Genomic DNA, 18,116 nt, shown 5'->3' with positions numbered 1-18,116 from the left:
CCTGCTGTAAACTCCATCTGAAGGCGGTCCTTATCAGCACATTTCATTGTACAATGTTGCTGTCTTTTGAGTTTAAAATATTCCAAACAAGAGGTTAAACTTGCTGTTTAAAATGTGTCCTAGGATGAGTTATGCTGAAGTTTCTATTCTACAGCAGTGCAGAGTAACAAAATAACTCCATAAACTTGTCATAGGATTAGTGTAGCTATCGCTGGAGGAGAGTCCTGCTATGCCACATGCGTTTGACGTGGCATAAGAGTATACCTCCACTGGGGTGTGCAGGCTAGTTTAAAAAAGTGCTCGGGATCAATTGAAATATATTTACACTCCCCACCTGTCAGAACTGAAACAATTTTACAAATTGGAAAAGCTGCCAATATATTTGTGAAATAAGGAGCAGCCTTAACAGTTAAATACCTCTCACCTTGGCAGCACTGTCTAAGAGTTTGATTCGCAGTTGGGCAATATGAAAAAGTGTTGCTAGCTAAGGCTTTGATTTGAGATTAGTGACTACAGTACAATAAAGATCTGTTTTAGTTTGTTTTTCACCCCAAAATAATATTGGGGCAATCTCTGGGATTCTAAGGTTATTGTAATCTGTAAAAATATTTATCCTAATCACCATGTTTTTTCATATCAATGATTGTTATAGACTAGTAAAACAAAATTGCTCGAAAACTGTGGAAATCAGAAACAGATTAGACCCCTGTGTTGAGTTTGGTGTGCCTGCAGTATGCTGATGGATAAAAACACTGGCAAGTGTAGCACAAACATGTATTTTTATCCTTGTTGAAAGTTAGTGGAAAATATTTTTTTTGCTTTTGGTTGGATCTTTCATCTACTAATTTAATTTTGCCTGATGTAAATATAAACCTCCCTTTGGAGCAGAAGACCGTAAAAGACATTGAAGCTTCTTAGCACCATCAGTCAAGCTGCTGGTTTCCTGTTATGTACGAGAAAACATGGCCTGCTTAGTGAAAAAGCCATTCAGCAGTGGAGAGTTCAGAAGCCCTCTGATGTTTGTTTGGTTACCTTGTACTCACAGTATGTCGATTGACTATGAAGCGATGCTGCAGTTTAATGAGCTGTACGGCAGGTGCTACTGGGTAAATATTTGGCTACGGCGCCATCTCCTGAGCAAATACACTGCACTTACTGACACTGTTGTCCTTTATCCTTATACTCTAAAGTGTATGTATTCATGAGCTAAGGCAAGTTTTATAGTTAAATAGAAATGTTTTATGTTTAATTTTGTAGGGTATCACAGAGATTCAGATGAATTAGATTATTTAAATAGCTGTCACTTGATAAACTGCAGAGCATTAGTGGAGATTTAATCTACATCTTTAATAGGATTGCAACATCTGACTGTTGTGGTGTGGACATCACAACCAGGACTAATCTTGTCCTCACCTAACATCCACATGTGAGCATTCCAGGAAAAGGTCACTTGATAGTGATCACGAACTCTTGCTGATTTCCTGCCCCCTCCTCTCTCCTGCTATTCTTCGTCTCTCTCCCCTGCCCCCTCCTTCCCAGCAGATGGGCACTGAGGCCCATTGTGACAACCGTACCATTCCTTAGGCTCAAACCAACTAATTCAACCCAGAATTGAGTTGAACCTTAAATCTTTATGGTCGATATGGCTCCATGGCTCCATACTTCACTAACCAGTGCACTTACCAACTGAACCATCAAGGAAGCTATAAAGCCAATATGAAACCAAGTTAATTCTTTACATACAATCATACAAAGGCTCAAGGTTGCAAATATTTTGAACTAGCTTATGTTAGTGTTTACTTTTGTATAGCAAGTTGTTGATGAATAACTGGCAATTTCTAACTTCACTCTCTCTCTCTTTCTTTTCAGAGAAAAAAGAAAATGTCATGTTTGTGTTAACTCTGCATGGTGGTCACCTTGGATTCTTTGAAGGAGCAGTGCTCTTTCCAAAACCTTTAACTTGGATGGATAAGCTTATTATAGAATATACAAATGCCATCTGTCACTGGGAGAAAAACAAGCCCCAGTGCACAGCAGCTGGAGACCAGAGCTGCTCGGACCTCAGTGATTAACTATTGCACAGACCTGATTTGCCAAACTCTCTCTCCAATCATTTAGCCCTTTATCATCGTTACATTCCTGATCTGGGTTCTGACTACCTTAAAACTAATCCCTGCTATTAATGTAGTTCAACCAGCAGAATTATACTCTTTTATCACAACTGTTTAAATATGATTGCAAGACCCTTTTCTATGCCTTTCTCCGCTAAAAGCAACTTGGAGCACACACAAAATGATGACTCACTACGTTTGCACAACAACACAGTTTTGTAGTGAATAGAACATGAGACAAGAGTTACTGTTACCACACTTATATCTGGTACCAGTAGGTTTGGAGCAAATGAGCAACATTTAGGATTCCCAGAAGTTAACTGTGTGTTTTGCAGGAGCTCATTTGTTTAAAAATTGTGCCTTCTCTTATATATTTTTTAATTTATGAAAAAAGGCATTTATTTTTCTGCCCTACCAAGAGATCCAGTTTTGGTCATTTGATCAGATTAAAAGCAGCAAAGTGTTTTAAGTTAAAAAAATAAATTTGCGAAGTGAAGACTTCCATTGGCTTTTGTCTTTTTAGAGAAACAAAATGTAGAATTCTCACTCAGCGGAAACTCTTGCAAAGTTATTTTATTACTTCTGTTTGCTCCTCCTTGACAGGTAGCCCAGATTCACAGTTGAGCTGTATGATCTGCAGCTGTGGTGCAACTTGCCTCTGGAATGAGTCTCTCTCAAACTCAATTGTTTGCATTTCCATGGCACTTATTACTGCAGTGTTTGATCACAATTTAGCCTTTTAAAAGAAAAACACAGTCCGATAGATATTGTTTTGAAATAAACTGATCGCAAGCAATTTCCATTTGAACCCATAAATTTCTACCTTTTTGTAAAATTTTTGCAAATGCAGTGGTATGGAAGCTGCTGCAACTGATTCATGGCATAAATGTGGGATAGATCTACATTTATTGAAAAATAATTTTTAAAAAGTTATGTATTCTCCATTTATAAATGCTGACCTATATAGAGATCATTCCACTGGAGAACTTTGTATATGCTCAGTCATTCCAGCTAGTATGAAATTAGCCCTAAATCTTCTTATTCTGATTGATGGCCTATTCTGTTGCCTGGTCAATATTTTGTGTATGCATAGCCCTTAATATGCTCAAATCAAAGAAATGAGAAATAGTGTAAGTTGCAGAGAGGTTTGTTACATTGCTGACTCATGATCAGTCCTTAAAGCTTATTTGTTGTCAGTACTATAGAACTGTTTCCTAGGTTTATTCCTGATTGGTGCTGAGTTAGCTAATTTCAGTCAGAGAAGCAATAGGAAATGCTTTAGTTGGGCACTGCATTCCGAGGGATAAATGGAAAAATCATTGCCTTCCCCTCTCTGATCGCTTTCCAATAGCTTCTGCAGCCAACCAACATCCATTATCTAGGAATGGCCTGTGAGATACAAGAATGCAGTTGCTGTCTGTGGATTTGTAGCACCACAGAAGAGGACAAAATTGAGAAACCGATGTTATCCAATGTTGAACAACTGATGGCTCATCCCTTTCCATTACCAAACAGACCCATCCTATATTGTCCATTTCCAAACTGTATAATATTTAGTCTGTCAACCAACAGCAGATAAGCATGAGATTTATTGAACATCTTGTTATGATTTGGGGTTTCAGTGCTTCCTAGATGTATAACATTGGTTAGAGAGTCAACTTGGCTCTTATCAGAGATTCTTGAGTTAAAGGCTTAATTGCTCTCTAGCACGCTACAGAAAATATATTTATTATTAAATCATTAAACCAATGTATTTAAACAAAATTACCCAGTTCGCGTCACCAGAAATAATTCTCCCTTTGAATAATGTACATAAGCACTAGATAAACCACATTACATTTTTGTTTTGAATGAACTGATATCCATTCATACTGATTTTATATTCTCAACACTCCTCTTGACTGGTTGAACCAAACACTGTTGCCTCTGGATTCAATACTAAGCTGTACATGTTTCCCAAAAGTGTTTTTTCATCCCCTTGAGTCAGTACCAGCTCACTTTGCAGTAAGGAAACCAAAGGCCTGAACTTCAATTTTGACTATTAAAACTATATCCAGTGAAAGGTAGGATTCAAATTGAAGTTAATCCAGATTTTTGAGCCCTTATGACTTGCAAAGCTGTTTTAGAAATTCTGTCAATTATTGTAATGGTCATGCAATTCAGATACATTTAGCCATTATAAAAGCAAAACTATCCAACTTGTATTTGTGCTGCATCTAATAATGTTTATCTGTCATGTGGAATGAACCACAGCTTGCTAATGTCAGTAGGTTAGTAAACGAGAGACTGTTGAGTACATTTGTATTTAGTCACCTCATGATACCAGCAGCAGTCTTTGTGGCACAGGGTCTCATTCACTAAATTCAAAATATGTACAATTCTACACTGGTGGCTGCCTCCAACTTGAGAAGGAAACTCATTCATTTGAACCTTGGTGTTTTGAGACATGAGAATAGATTATGATTCACAGTCACAAACAAAAACAGAAAATGCTGGAAAAACTCAGCAGGTCTGACAGCATCTGTGGAAAGAAAAACAAAGTTAATGTTTCAAGTCCATATGACCCTTCTTCAGAGCTCGAAACAGACTCAAAATGCTAACTTTGTTTTTCTCTCTCCACAGATGCTGTCAGACCTGCTGAATTTTTCCAGCATTTTCTGTTTTTGTTTCAGGTTTCCAGCATCCACAGTATTTTGCATTTATCTTATGATTCACAATCCCTGGTTTTCAAGGCTGTCAGCTTAGCCTTATAAGATAAGAGACAGTACAAACACCTGTTTATAGATACATAAGTTAATGTCATTGTCATATTTGGGGAATGTGGAGAAGGGCAGGAAAGTGCATTGGTAATAACTAGGTCAACTGAAGCATTTTTAGCATTATAGCTAGAACTGCTAATACCATAAGAAACATTGCTTCTGATCAGGTAATTAGTGCCTCAAATACTGTTAAGTGGCATCCAGGCAGCCAGTTACTGACAAAACTCTACTTCATGCCAAGCTGTTTGTATCTGGGTGATGTTTGAATAGTGTTTAAAACCTCAACTTACCTGCTTGAAAATGTAACTATTTATGTGTGAGTAACGATAGACTTCGTCACCTGTTACAAAATCATTACAATTCTCAACATTTTTAAGTTGTTTACCAATTTGCTTAATGTTATCTGTTTAAATGAAGGGACATAGAAACTTTAAGATTCTCTAATCAAACTCCTCATTCCCTGGATTCTCTTATGATGTCCTTGGTCCCTAATGTTTTTGTTATCATACTTTCTTGCTAGGTTTTTTTGGGTGCCTCTTCTCATTTGTACTTATTACATTGACCCTACCATCTATATTAAGTGAAGACCAAAGAAAACATACTTTCATTATCTTATGATTAGCAGTTTCATCCTTCAGTTGAACCTGCATCTGAATGAGAGTTATAGGATGTGCCATAGAAGTGGGATACGATTAGCTAGGTCTGAGGTTTTAGTGACATCTATTGGGATGTTTGTCATTTGAAATGTATCCATGCAAATATGACTTTCAGTTCTTGCATAGGGTGTATTCTCAAGTTTTGAGGTCGTACAGCGAGGTTTATGGTTACACTTATGGTTTATGTTGGCAATCCAAAGATACTTAACCAGCATATTTGGTACACAATGTTTTAGTCTAGGTAAAATTGCATGCAGAATTTTGTTTGCTTTTGTGTAGCCTTCCTATGCAAGATCTTATTTCCCAAGGCTCATGGATAAAGATGAGGGCAATAAGAGGGTTTCATTTACTGTTAATTAAGTGATGAAAGTGTATTTCAGCTGCATTTTCCTATTCTCAGTTTCACTGCAGATCAATGCAGTGCTCCAGTGGCAAGAAATTGAGTGTTGAGGTTGTCTTGATGAATATAATGTACTTCAGGATTAGTAGTTAGTGATTCAGTAAATGTAATGACAGCATAAGTCGGTAGTAACTTGACCAGTTGAGAGTAATGCCAACTGTGTTGAAGTGTACCCTCTCAAGACCAGCAGCTTGAGAGTTTTTCCATGATACTTAGGGAATTAGATGCGGTTTTTGTTTCACTCAGTAAGGACCACTGATAACTTATCTATGAAACAGATGCCGCATTTCCCTCATTACATTGTACACTTTGTTTTTGAATAATTCACTGCGAGACTTTAGTCTCTGTAACTAAGGCTAAAAGTTGGATATTGGATATCTTGTAATTAGATATCTTCTCATTTTCAGTATATGTTGGAGAATGAGTTTGCAATAGGTCATGGGCATACACTGCAAGATGCTGTTAATTTTGTTTTAATAAAACTGTTTTTGTTTTAGTGAGGGCTTTGAGTGTATAGCATTGCTATTTCCATGTTTGAAGAAGTAGTTTGTAATTTTCAACAATTGTGCCAGGAGCTAATTATTTAAAACAAATACCTTTATGAAAAACTTCCTTTAGAATTACAGTATCCCCATTGGCTTTGATATTTCATCATTGTGTTGCATTGGAATTGCTCCTGTACGGTAAGCATATTCCAGAGATGGGGTGCAGTACATGAGTGCACTTTACTGTCTTTTATTTAAGAGTTAGACCTTTAACCGTAGTTAGAAAACCAGTGAGCTTGTGTTTTTTTTTCTTGTATTCAACTACTGAAGTTTTGTGCAGAGTAAAAATGCAGAGTTTTGACCAGCCTACCAATGCAAGATCTTTCTTCCAGAGCTCATTGCTAAAAATTAAGGCATGAGGAAGAGGATTTTATTTGCTGTTTTTATACATAGTCTTGCTTCAGGGGAGTAAACCAAATGCATATTAGTTCAGGATCTGTATTTGTGTAACATAGTTCATTTTAAAATACAATTTTCACTTGTGGCTTTAAAGGCTAGGTAAAGCTGGCCCTAAGATTTCAATCAAGTATATTGGGCATGTGAGATTTTCTTGGGAGCAATTTGAAGAATTAAGAGCATTATACGAGCATTTTAGCATAAAATGCGGCTGTGCTTGTACTAAATAAATCCCAGTTTAAGCACAGCAGTATCCTTAAATATTTTCCTATGTGCATACAAATCCTGTGATGCATTAGCTATATGTGCCCTATCTAGTCAAAGTTTTGCAACAATGACTGGAGCTTTGCTTTGAATTATCAGTTATTGACTAAGTTGTTATTGATTTTGGCCATTATTCTCATTAATATTTAGACTTCAGCTTTTCCCTTTTCTATTAATATTGATAGAAAACTTGGTTTATGAGTGAGACTAAGGTAAAAGTAAAGACATTTTTTACAAATTGTGTATAAACCACTTTTACAGTTTGCTAATACCTCAGCCATAGAGGATCTGCATGTTGGGAGTTGGCAGCACAAGCATAATATAAAAGTGGCTTCAAAATCTGAATCTATAAACCTGCTCCACCTTGTTTCAAGTGAAGTTTAATAGTACAAAGCACCTTTTGTTAACTTCTTAGCCCTGACCAGAGGGTCTTCACTTCAAAAAAATATTTTAAATTTGAGTGTTTATGTTCTACTCCCCAACTGGTGAGAGCTGAAACTTTTTTCCTCAGCAAAGGAAATCCATATCCTTAGATATAACAAATGACATAATTGCAGGTATCCTTAGTGTTTGCAGTGAGGTTTGATCTTCATGCCACCATTGCAATGGTATAGCTGGAAGTTAGTTGAAATTTGTAAACCGACTCCTGGAGCAGTGCTGCCAGGATATTGTGTGAATCCAACTGAAGAAAATGTCCAATGAATTCTCCATTATTAATCCTCTTTTTTTTCTTTGGACCTTTACCCATATCACCTGAATAAAAAGGGGAAAATTTTTTTAGCTGCCTGTGTATCAGACTTATTTGTAACCATAAGTCAGAAACCCAAAATATATTCTAAATCCTGTAATAACTTATAATTCCTTGAGAACTTTGTCATTTGTATCCTCATGTCTCAGGGATTCTCTTTTAGATACCCATGTGGTAACAAAATTCACTCTGCATTTTGATAAAAGCAGAGTTTATTGATTATATGCACTTGTATTTAATTAAATATTGTAGGTAGTGTGTTCCAATTTCTTTTTAGGGAGTTGTAGTTTCTTTTGAGACCATATCAGAAAATGTAATGTTAATTATTCACTGTGACTATTTAGACCCAGCAACACATTCTTGTTAAACAGTGTGAAGGTTCTAGAGTAATACAGAATAACGTAATATTTAGTCGCCCTTAGTTAATCATTAATTCTCTATATGAAAGTGTGACTGCATTTTAAGATTTTTGATAAATTTGTAATTGTGAGTAGGGCTAATATCTGCAATGTCTGGCATGAGCACAGCATTGTGGAAAGGCATGACTTTAGCAAGGTTCTGCATCTTAAATGGTATTTGTTCTATTTTGTGTTCAGTGCATCAACAAGCTGTCTTTTTGTATGCTCAATAGAACACCCAACCCGTGTTCATTTTTTGTCTATTGCTCCTAGGGATAGGACCACGGTACAACATTTTCTACAACTGTCATTGCACTTCAAAAGTAATTATAGTTGAAGCACTTTGAGCTTTCTTTAGGATATGGAGACTAATTATGGTGTTTTTTTCATCACAAAGAAAATTTATAGTAATTTATTGTTGAACAGTGAACATTTATATAGTAACACAGATTTCTCAAACCTTATACTCTTTCTTTGTCTCTCTCTCTCACCCCCTTCCCTTCCATCTGTGCACTTTTAAAATATTATTATTGTGGGCTTAATTATGCAAAAATTGCACAAATATTTTTCCACACACTTGCACAACCTTCATATTATGTTTCCTGGGATTATTGTTGAACAGTGTTTTATTTCCTGCAGCTCTTATTGTTTTTGTGTAATGAAAGTAAGTCTCGAAGATGCACCAAGAAATGCACTGTACTTGAGCTGTTCTATTCAGCGAGTGAGCATATATTTAATAACTCCAGTTTGCCTTTTCCTCATTTGTAAAAAACATACTTTATTTCTGAATCACATCACAGAATAGAACTTTAAAAAATAGCTTGCACTGAAAATATAAATTCCAGAGACAGAAATCCCCACTAACATTTGATAGAAAGAAAGAACTTGCATTTGTATAGTGCCTTTTGTATTCTCAGGATGTCACAGAATATTTCACAGCAAATGAAGTACTTTTGAAGTGTAGTAACTGCTGTTTCTCTACATCACAGCAGTTTGCACGCGACAATATTCCACATTTAGCATTGATCTATTTTTAGTAATATTAGTTGAGGGATAAATACTGGCCAAGAAATGAAGAAATTTCCCCATCGCCCACTTCAAATAATGCCATGGGGTCTTTAATGTCCACTTGAGAGGGCAGTCAGCATCTTGGTGAACCCTGCCGACTACACCAATCTCTCTTTGCACTTTCCTAATTTTGGCAGTCTTTGACTGCAAAGTGAAATGTCTCGTCTTAATTTAGGAAGCTACCATAGAGGGAAAAGAATTGCACACAACAGTGAACAGAATGCAATGTCGTCCTTGTGACACATCTCTTCATTTACACTTAGTAAATTACAAGTACAACCCACACACAATTTCAAGGTTTGCTTTAAGTATATATTAATGAAAAGCTTGTCATATTCATCTCTAGGTATGGAGATATGTATGTTGTAGATTGAAATGAATTTAAGTCACACATCGCAGATTTCAAATAAAACAACCTTTTGATGTGACCCTGTTAATGTGAGAATACAAAGATTTTATTAGAGCTGTATGACTGGTGCTGCTTTAAGATTTAAAAAATTCCCACAGCCCTTCTCAAAATTGGTGTACAGCTTTAGTACTTTTTGCACGTTGAATGTTCCTTTTACATTGTATACATGATCGTCTCTGATCTGCAGTATCATCCAATGAAATAAGGAATATTGGTGGGAACCCAAGGAATCATTAACCATAATATTTAGAAAAAACAAAACCACCAGCTTTTTAAAAAAAAAAATCTCTTGAAATCAGAGTGCATTTTTGGCAGTGCCCCACAGTAAGCAAACCTTTACCAGCTCCCAATTGGTTCCTGATGTACTGATATAGCTATCTTTCTACAAGTATGGTTGGAAACACTGTTTTGTTTGGCTTGTCTTGGCCTGTGCCATATAAGGTTCCACAATAAAGCTTTCTGAATAATGCAGTAATGTTCACTTGTGAGATTTAGGGATCTTTTATATACTTAACCCTACCACAGCAAACTAAAGATAAGCTTCAGAGCATCTAACTGAATTTTTTGAAACCTTCTGCCTGTTTTAAATTTTGTAAGAGTTGAAACTAAAATCTGCTAATGGCAGAAAATATTAAATAAAACCAGGAAACGCATACCAACTATGTCAGCAACTGAACAGGGCAAAGATAGGAGAAAACTTTGGATGAGTACTGAAATATTTAAAATGTCACCTTCAGATGCTGACTAGCCATTTTGCATTTCCAGTATTTTCTAATTTTTTAAGAATTGGAAATGAGAGTCTTCTCTAATTGTAAGATTTGTAAGTCCTCTTCCGTTGAGATTTGATGTGTTTCTAAAAATCCCCTTCATGCATAACAGCTTTCTGATTCTTTGGCTGGATTTGAACCCAGGTGTAAGCATGAATGAATGACTGACTGATTTTATTCCTTGCTCCTTTTTATATTTTGGTACTGAAGATCTGCCTGGTTCCTAACCTGAAAAATACAAATAACTTGCCTTTTAAATGTGTTCTGGATTCTGATATATTGAGTTAGCATTGTTGTTGGACATCCTTACCATTTAATTTTTAGAACCTTGAGTATGTTTTGTCATGCCATTAAAATTTCTATATTGGAATGTTCAACACTGTAGAACAGAATTAGAAGATTATTTTCTTGATGCCTCCTATTTTCATCCTTTTCACAGGCTATTCACTGCCAAATGCATTTCTCCAGTCAGGAGAGAGCCTGAGGCACAATCTTCCACTGCCAGATCCTGGCACACTATGCCTGGCTACCAGGAAATGAGGTGGGGACAGAATTGGCAATCTCTGCTGCATATGTGCAGAGAGATGGCAGGGTGGAATCCAGTTTGAGTGTAATTTCTAACCACTAGATTCACAAATTGCTGCATAGAAGCATTGAGCAGAGGCCAGATGCTGTTCCTCAGAGGGCTCACCAGAGAACCATCACCATTACTAACAACTGGTTCAGAGCAGCACAGTTAGAGACTAGAGAGGGTGGGGCCTCCTTGTGCTTCATTGTTATGTTTGCTGCATGGCCTGAGGACACCAGAAACTGGGGCAAAATATGAAATAAATACACAAAGAAAGCAATGCTCTCTGACCTTCCCTGTGTCTCTAGGTAATGCTCCTTGTATTTGACTCTATAGATGAAACTCACCTAACTGAAACAAGCAATTCAAGTGATTGAGCTGCCCTGAGGCTTGAACTTGTGCCTTTGTAGTTGGAAGATAGTCTATTCATGTTGAAAGGTATTCACTTAAGAATGAAGTTGAGAAATGCTAATGAAAATATTACAGCCTTTTGAAAACTGGCAGTATAAATCTGTTTCTTTGTAGTCCTTCGTGTTTCCATGTGTAATTTAATGAGAAACTAACTCCATTTTGTCCAGTTTTCCTTGTGGCCAATGCTGTAGTTTTTAGTCCAGTATATAGAAGGAGCAGAGGTCATGTTTGCTGGGTTCACATGATTTGAATGCATGGCTGCATTTAATTTGTCTCACACTTTGACATTTGCACAACATCAGTGGAGTATGTAAATGGACAGACTTGAAACAGAGCTAAAGATGACTAATACCAGAGTGCCAATTATCAGATTCTGAACAAACAACATGCATGTAAAAAGGACCTTGGATGAGGGTACAGGTGTTAGAATGATACTTGAAGACTTAGGGGCAGGAGTGTCCAAAGTACCAATACAAAGTAAAATACAATGTACTGGGCAGAGGAAAGGTGTCAGCGGGGAGGTGGGCAGGATGTAGAAAAGATGGTATTTGAATATGTAGATCTGTCCAATTCAAAGTTTGTTTACATATGAGGAGGAGAAAGTTCTAAGTACTTTAGGTGACATGTTTCCAATTCACCCAAAATAAAACAGTTGCAGTCCTGATTGTAACATATAGATGCCTTAGCTGCATCCACCAGAGGGTACCTCTCATGCTGAAGAGCATGTATTCATTTTGGAGAGTTGGTATTGGAGACCCTTAGAAAACCCACTGGCACAATGGCCTTTTTGATGCGTCATTCCAGGAGAGTCAAACTATCAAATGAGATTCTGAGTTTTATTCAGTACCACAAAATCGATAGGGAATTACAGCAAGAAGCAACTAGCAATGCAAAGTTCTGAACATCACAATGTTTACCTACATGTTCGAGTTGGAATTTTGTTCTTTGTGTTGATTTTTTAAAAACAATTTGCTTATTGACTTGTGTGGAATTGTGCAATGTATTTAAATAGTTACACTATTTTCTTTATTGCGTTAAAACTGTTGCAGAATTTTATAGAACTTTTTTTCTGAATTTGTTGGTTTGAATTCTCAATTGTTGAAATAAAAGTTGTAAATCTGATTGGTATACGTGTTTCAACTTTCCTCCTTGTTTAGTAAATTCATTCACGCTGTGTGTTTGACTTGGATTCTAATCAAGTCTGAAGCTGTTATTGAGAAACACCCTTTTGCCAACTGTCCTCTGGATTGAGCGAGGTTGCTAGTTTAAAAAGAAAAAACATTTGCAATTATATAGCACCTTTTACAGCCTCAGGATGGTCCTAAGCACTTTACAGCCAGAAGTAGCTATTCTTTTAAAAAAAAACAAGTCACTGTTGCAATGTGGGACAGGTAGCAGATGAATTACACATAGCAAAATTCCACAAACAGCAAATGATGACCAGATGCATTTTCGGGATGTTGGTTGAGGGATAAATACAACACCTGGGGGAATTCCACTCTTTGAATACATCCCGCATAAGAGGACAGACAGAACCTTGGTTTATGGTCTTGTTTGAAATATGACATTTCTGATAATGCAGCGCTCCCTCAATACTGCACAGGAGTGTCAGCCTAGATTTGAATCCTTAACCTTTTGACTCTGAGACAAGGGTGCAACCATCAAGCAAAGTAGGAACCATAGGCATTGCTTGAGACTACTCCGTATGAGCGTTTTTAACTAGACATTATAAACTTTAGTTGGACAAAAGTGTGTTGCCCACACATTCCCACAATCAATTAAGACACGAACAAATTTATTCCAGTTCTGATCTTAAATTAAGATCTCAAGATTTGGAGTTTCCGAAAATACCTGGCAAAGGAGATGGTGAAAAAATATCTTAGAATGCTGACATCTATAATGCTTTAATGAAGTTTTTTTTAAGCCTTGATGAATGACAATGCAGAACAATATCAATTTTCCTCCTATTTTTTCAATGTTAGATCAAGAAGTAGCGATTAGATGAAAGCGGAGTTAAAAGCCTATAGTTTGTGGAAGAATGGGGTAAAAACAGAAGCAGATCAACAGTTCCACAATTTTGAGGTTCTGGAAGAGTTAGAGTTGGAGACAGTGCCTCACTGACTCAATTCCAAAACAATGTAACTAGGCAGACAGCAAGTACAGTTTGTTTTTATTCATTTACCAGATGTGGGCATTGCTGGCTAGGCTAGCATTTATTGCCCATCCCTAATTGCCCTTGAGAAGGTGGTGGTGAGTTGCCTTCTGTGGTGTAAGTAGAGTGGAGAGCATTCCATCACACTCCTGACTTGTAGATGGTGGACGGGCTTTGGGGAGTCAGGAGGTGAGTTACCTCCTGAAACCGCAGGATTCCTAGCCTCTGACCTGCTCTTGTAGCTATAGTATTTATATGGCTAGTCCAGTTCAGTTTCTGGTCAATGGTAACCCCCAGGATGATGTTAGTGGTGGATTCAGCGATGATAATGCTATTGAATGTCAAGTGATGATGGTTAGATTCTCTCTTGTTGAAGATGGTCATTGCCTGGCACTTGTGTGGCATGAATGTTACTTGCCACTTGTCAGATCAAGCCTGGATATTGTCCAAGCCTTGCTGCATTTAGGCATGGACTGCTTTGGTATCAGAGGAGTCGCAAATGCTGCTGAACATTTGTGCAATTGTCAGCAAATATCCCCACTTCTGACCTCATGATGGAAGGAAGGTCATTGATGAAGCAGCTGAAGATGGGCCGAGGACACTACCCTGAGGAACTCCTGCAGTGATGCCCTGGAACTGAGATGATTGACCTCCAATAACCACAACCATCTTCCTTTGTGCTAGGTATGACTCCAACCAGCGGAGAGTTTCCTCCCTGATTTCCCATTGACTCCAGTTTTGCTAGGGCTCCTTGATGCCACACTTGGTCAAATGCAGCCTTGATGTCAAGGGCAGTCACTCTCACCTCACCTCGGCAGTTCAGCTCTTTTGTCCATGTTTGAACCAACTCTGTAATGAGGTCAGAAGCTGAGTGATCCTGGCGGAACCCAAGCTGAGCATCAGTGACCAGGTTATTGCTAAGCAAGTGCCACTTGATAGCACTGTTGATGACTACTTCAATCACTTTACTGATAATCGAGAGTAGACTGATGGGGTGGTAATTGGCCGGGTTGGATTTGTCCTGCTTTTTGTGTACAGGGCATACCTGGACAATTTTCCACATAGCCGGGTAGATGCCAGTGTTGTAGCTGCACTGGAACAGCTTGTCTAGGGGTGCGGCAAGTTGTGAAGCACAAGTCTTCAGTACTATTGCTGGGATATTGTCAGGACCCATAGTCTTTGCAGTATCTGGTGCCTTCAGCTGTTTCTTGATGTCATGTGGAGTGAATTGAATTGGCTGAAGACTTATCTGTGATGCTGGGGACCTCCAGAGGAGGCTGACATGGATCCACCCACTCAGTACTTCTGGCTGAAGATTGTTGCGGATTCTTCAGCCTTATCTTTTTCACTGATGTGATGGGTTTCTCCATCATTGGGGATGGGGATATTTGTGGAGCTGCCTCCTCCAGTGAGTTGTTTAATTGTCCATCACCATTCACGACTGCATGTGGCAGGATTGCAGAGCTTAGGTTTGATCCGTTGATTGTGGAATCACTTAGCTCTGTCTATCACTTGCTGCTTATGCTGTTTGGCACACAATCAGTCCTGTGTTGTAGCTTCACCAGGTTGACGCCTCAGTTTTAGATATGCCTGGTGCTGTTCCTGGCATTCCCTCCACTCTTCATTGAACCAGGGTTGATCCCCTGGCTTGATGACAATGGTAGAGTGGGGGATATGCTGGGCCATGAGGTTACAGATTGTGGCTGAGTACAATTTTGTTGCTGCTGATGACCCACAGCGCCTCATGGATGCCCAGTCTCCAGTTCCTAGATCTGTTTGAAATCCATCCCATTTAGCACGGTGGTAGCGCTACACAACACAATGGAGGGCATCCTCATTATGAAGACGGGACTTCATCTCCACAAGGACTGTGCGGTGGTCACTCCTACTGATACTGTCATGGACAGATACATCTGCGGCAGGCAGGTTGGTGAGGATGAGGTCAAGTATGTTTTCTCCGGACAAGGGGAACAGTCTGTAGATGAAGCGTAATAATATTTGCACATCAATTTTTTTTTAAAGTTCCAACAGATCTTGAGTAAAACCATCACTTCCCAACTTGGATGGCTTGGACTTAGTACTCCAATTACAGATTGTATGCTTACCATCTTTGAAGAAGACGGCATCAGTCATATTTGAAGAATTGAGAGTCAAAACAAGGTATATTTGGTGAAGCAACATCTGCAACGAGGTGGATCACTGAAGTTCTAACCCGTTGTTGTTTGTGATTGCAGTAGTTATAGCAACAGCAGCTTCGCTGGGCTGCAAATACCTTCATGATGGAAGAGATCCAGCAAAGTGAGCAATCCCACCTATGTTGATGTTGGCTCCTCCTAATTCCAGCTGCAGCCAACTAACCTTCAATTATCAAGTTTCAGACTGTATGTCTCAAAATATGAGAGAGGTGGAATTAAAAGCATGATAATACGTTTGAGAGAAGTGCTTTCATTTTGACCAATTCCCTTGCCCTAGATTCCAGAGGAAATAAATGTTATGCATTTTGCTTTACCAAGGCCAGATTCTCGCTTTGCTGGTTTTTTCCTTAACTTAACATTCCCTTGATGATTTACCACCTCCTCCCAAAGAAAATTGAATCAATGGCACCTTCTCATGGAGTATTGAAACTGAAGCCTTGCCAGTGAATTGCAATGTTTCACAAGGATCGGAACCTATTTGACTTTGGATTTATAGGAATGAAATTTATTTCCTTCAGATTTATTTTTCAGACAATCCATTATAACTGCTGCACCATTTGGGTAACCATTGCATCGCACCAGAGTGGCAGGAAATTATCTGTTGGATGCTAAGCTCTAAATTGAAGGCATGTCACAGTGGGGAAGTGCAGAGCTGTTGGACTGTAAATCAGAATGTAATGATACTCCTCCTCAGGCCTGGTTTTGAGATGTGTTCTTTTCCCCTCTGCCTCAAATGTCCCTGCACTACCCTGCCTGAGAGTTGTTGGTATGGGAGGGAAAATACTAAGAGTGAGATTTATGTTCTGAAAGTGAGAGGTTGTTCGCAAACCTCAAAAACTCGCTGTTTCATGTTCAAGAATAACATTTCTAAACCTGAGTGAGCAAGGACTGTCGTGCCACAAGTACAATCAGCAGCCCTGCTTCCAGCACTTTTTGTTAATGCTCCATGGAGCCAACAGATAGGAATGGCAGTTGGTGACTTGCTGATTTCCTGCCCATCCCTCCCACCCTTCCCTCCATGTAGGGAAGTTCTGTATCTCCCTGTTGACCTCAAGAGCTATTGATAAGCTACATAGAGGCTGCAAGTTGCACAGGCTGGAACTTTTATTTTGCTTTTTTCACACCACAACTGGTACCAACCTATTTTTCTCATTACTTAAACAAAACCGCTAGAGAAGTGTATGTCACTTTTGGAAGGAATGCAAAAATCTCAACCTTATCAACGATACATTGGTTATCACAATTCTAATGTTATATATATTTTAACATTCTCCTGATGAGGCTTAACCTTTAAGCAGTGAAATAAATGAGAGTTTTTTTTGCTAAAGGCTTCTTGTGGCCATTCATGAGAACACAAACTCAAATTTGTTCAAAGGAAATGATCAGTTGAGACCTCATTTGCTTGGAATTTTCATTCTATCCTCACTAACATTAGCTCCTAAGTTTGAACAATCACTTGGTTGCACAAAATTTACACAAGTGTTTTATCACATTGTACAAATACATAGAACAGGAAAAACCAAGCCAAGAAAAAGCTTATTACAGAAGGTATGCCTCATGGCCCAGGTGGAGATGGACCACACCTGAGATAGGCGCAGTTTATGACTGAAGCAGAGGAAAATTCAGTGAAAAATGTCACCTTGCCCTGGCTAGTATTTTCCCACTGCACCTCGACTTGTGTTCGCTAAGATTATAAGAAAACCGACTGAGGAAAAAATTGATTAAATCACCTAAATCTCTATCTTCTATAACCTTATATAATGTACACCAATGATGGTTCTACTCCAGCTATTTTAGGGAAAGTTATGTTTGACTAGTTCCTGAGCCCCAAAAATAAACAAAATTCCAAAATATCTATTTACTCCTACAACCTAAACTATTTTTTAAAAATACTTGAACGGTGAGAATTCCTGTGCTGCACTTAACATGTTTCGCTGCCAGATTTTATCAAAACTCCCCCATTACAAAACACTATCCTTCAATTTACCATCAGCAACATTGAGAGATCAGCTAGAATATTTATAAAATGTGTTTATAAAGTAAGCTATGTTTATGATGAGGTTTTGAATCATTTTCCACTCCTGTTATGTGGTTCCAGGCCAGAGACCGCACTATCATTGTGGTTTCTGTGATGGGGCTTGCCAGTTTAGTATTAGCACGGTTTTGTGCTGTGAGTTCATTCCAAATTTGTTTTATGTAGGAACCTTAGTGTCTGATGGATTCAAAGACAGTGCAGTTTGATCACCATATCACCAAACCCTACAGTTTT

The 18,116-nt window shown here is 38.2% G+C and overlaps 1 protein-coding gene across 2 annotated transcripts in view; it reads left to right on the top strand.

Moving 5' to 3' along the window:
• The window catches only part of LOC144668230 (monoacylglycerol lipase ABHD2-like), an 83,893-nt gene extending 71,271 nt beyond the window's left edge, over positions 1 to 12,622 (top strand). For both annotated transcript variants that reach the window (XM_078530000.1, XM_078530001.1), the window contains one exon: positions 1,870 to 12,622. In XM_078530000.1, coding sequence (XP_078386126.1) covers positions 1,870 to 2,072 — 203 coding nt within the window. In that variant the 3' untranslated portion in view covers positions 2,073 to 12,622. The remainder of the gene's footprint in view (positions 1 to 1,869) is intronic.
• The last annotated feature ends 5,494 nt before the right edge of the window (positions 12,623 to 18,116 follow it).

The sequence above is a fragment of the Cetorhinus maximus genome, chromosome 26 (assembly GCF_964194155.1).
Source record: "Cetorhinus maximus chromosome 26, sCetMax3.hap1.1, whole genome shotgun sequence".
NCBI classification, from domain to species: Eukaryota; Metazoa; Chordata; class Chondrichthyes; order Lamniformes; family Cetorhinidae; genus Cetorhinus; species Cetorhinus maximus.
The sequence above is the reverse complement of the archived record's forward strand: the minus strand, read 5'-3'. Positions and strand labels throughout refer to the sequence as shown.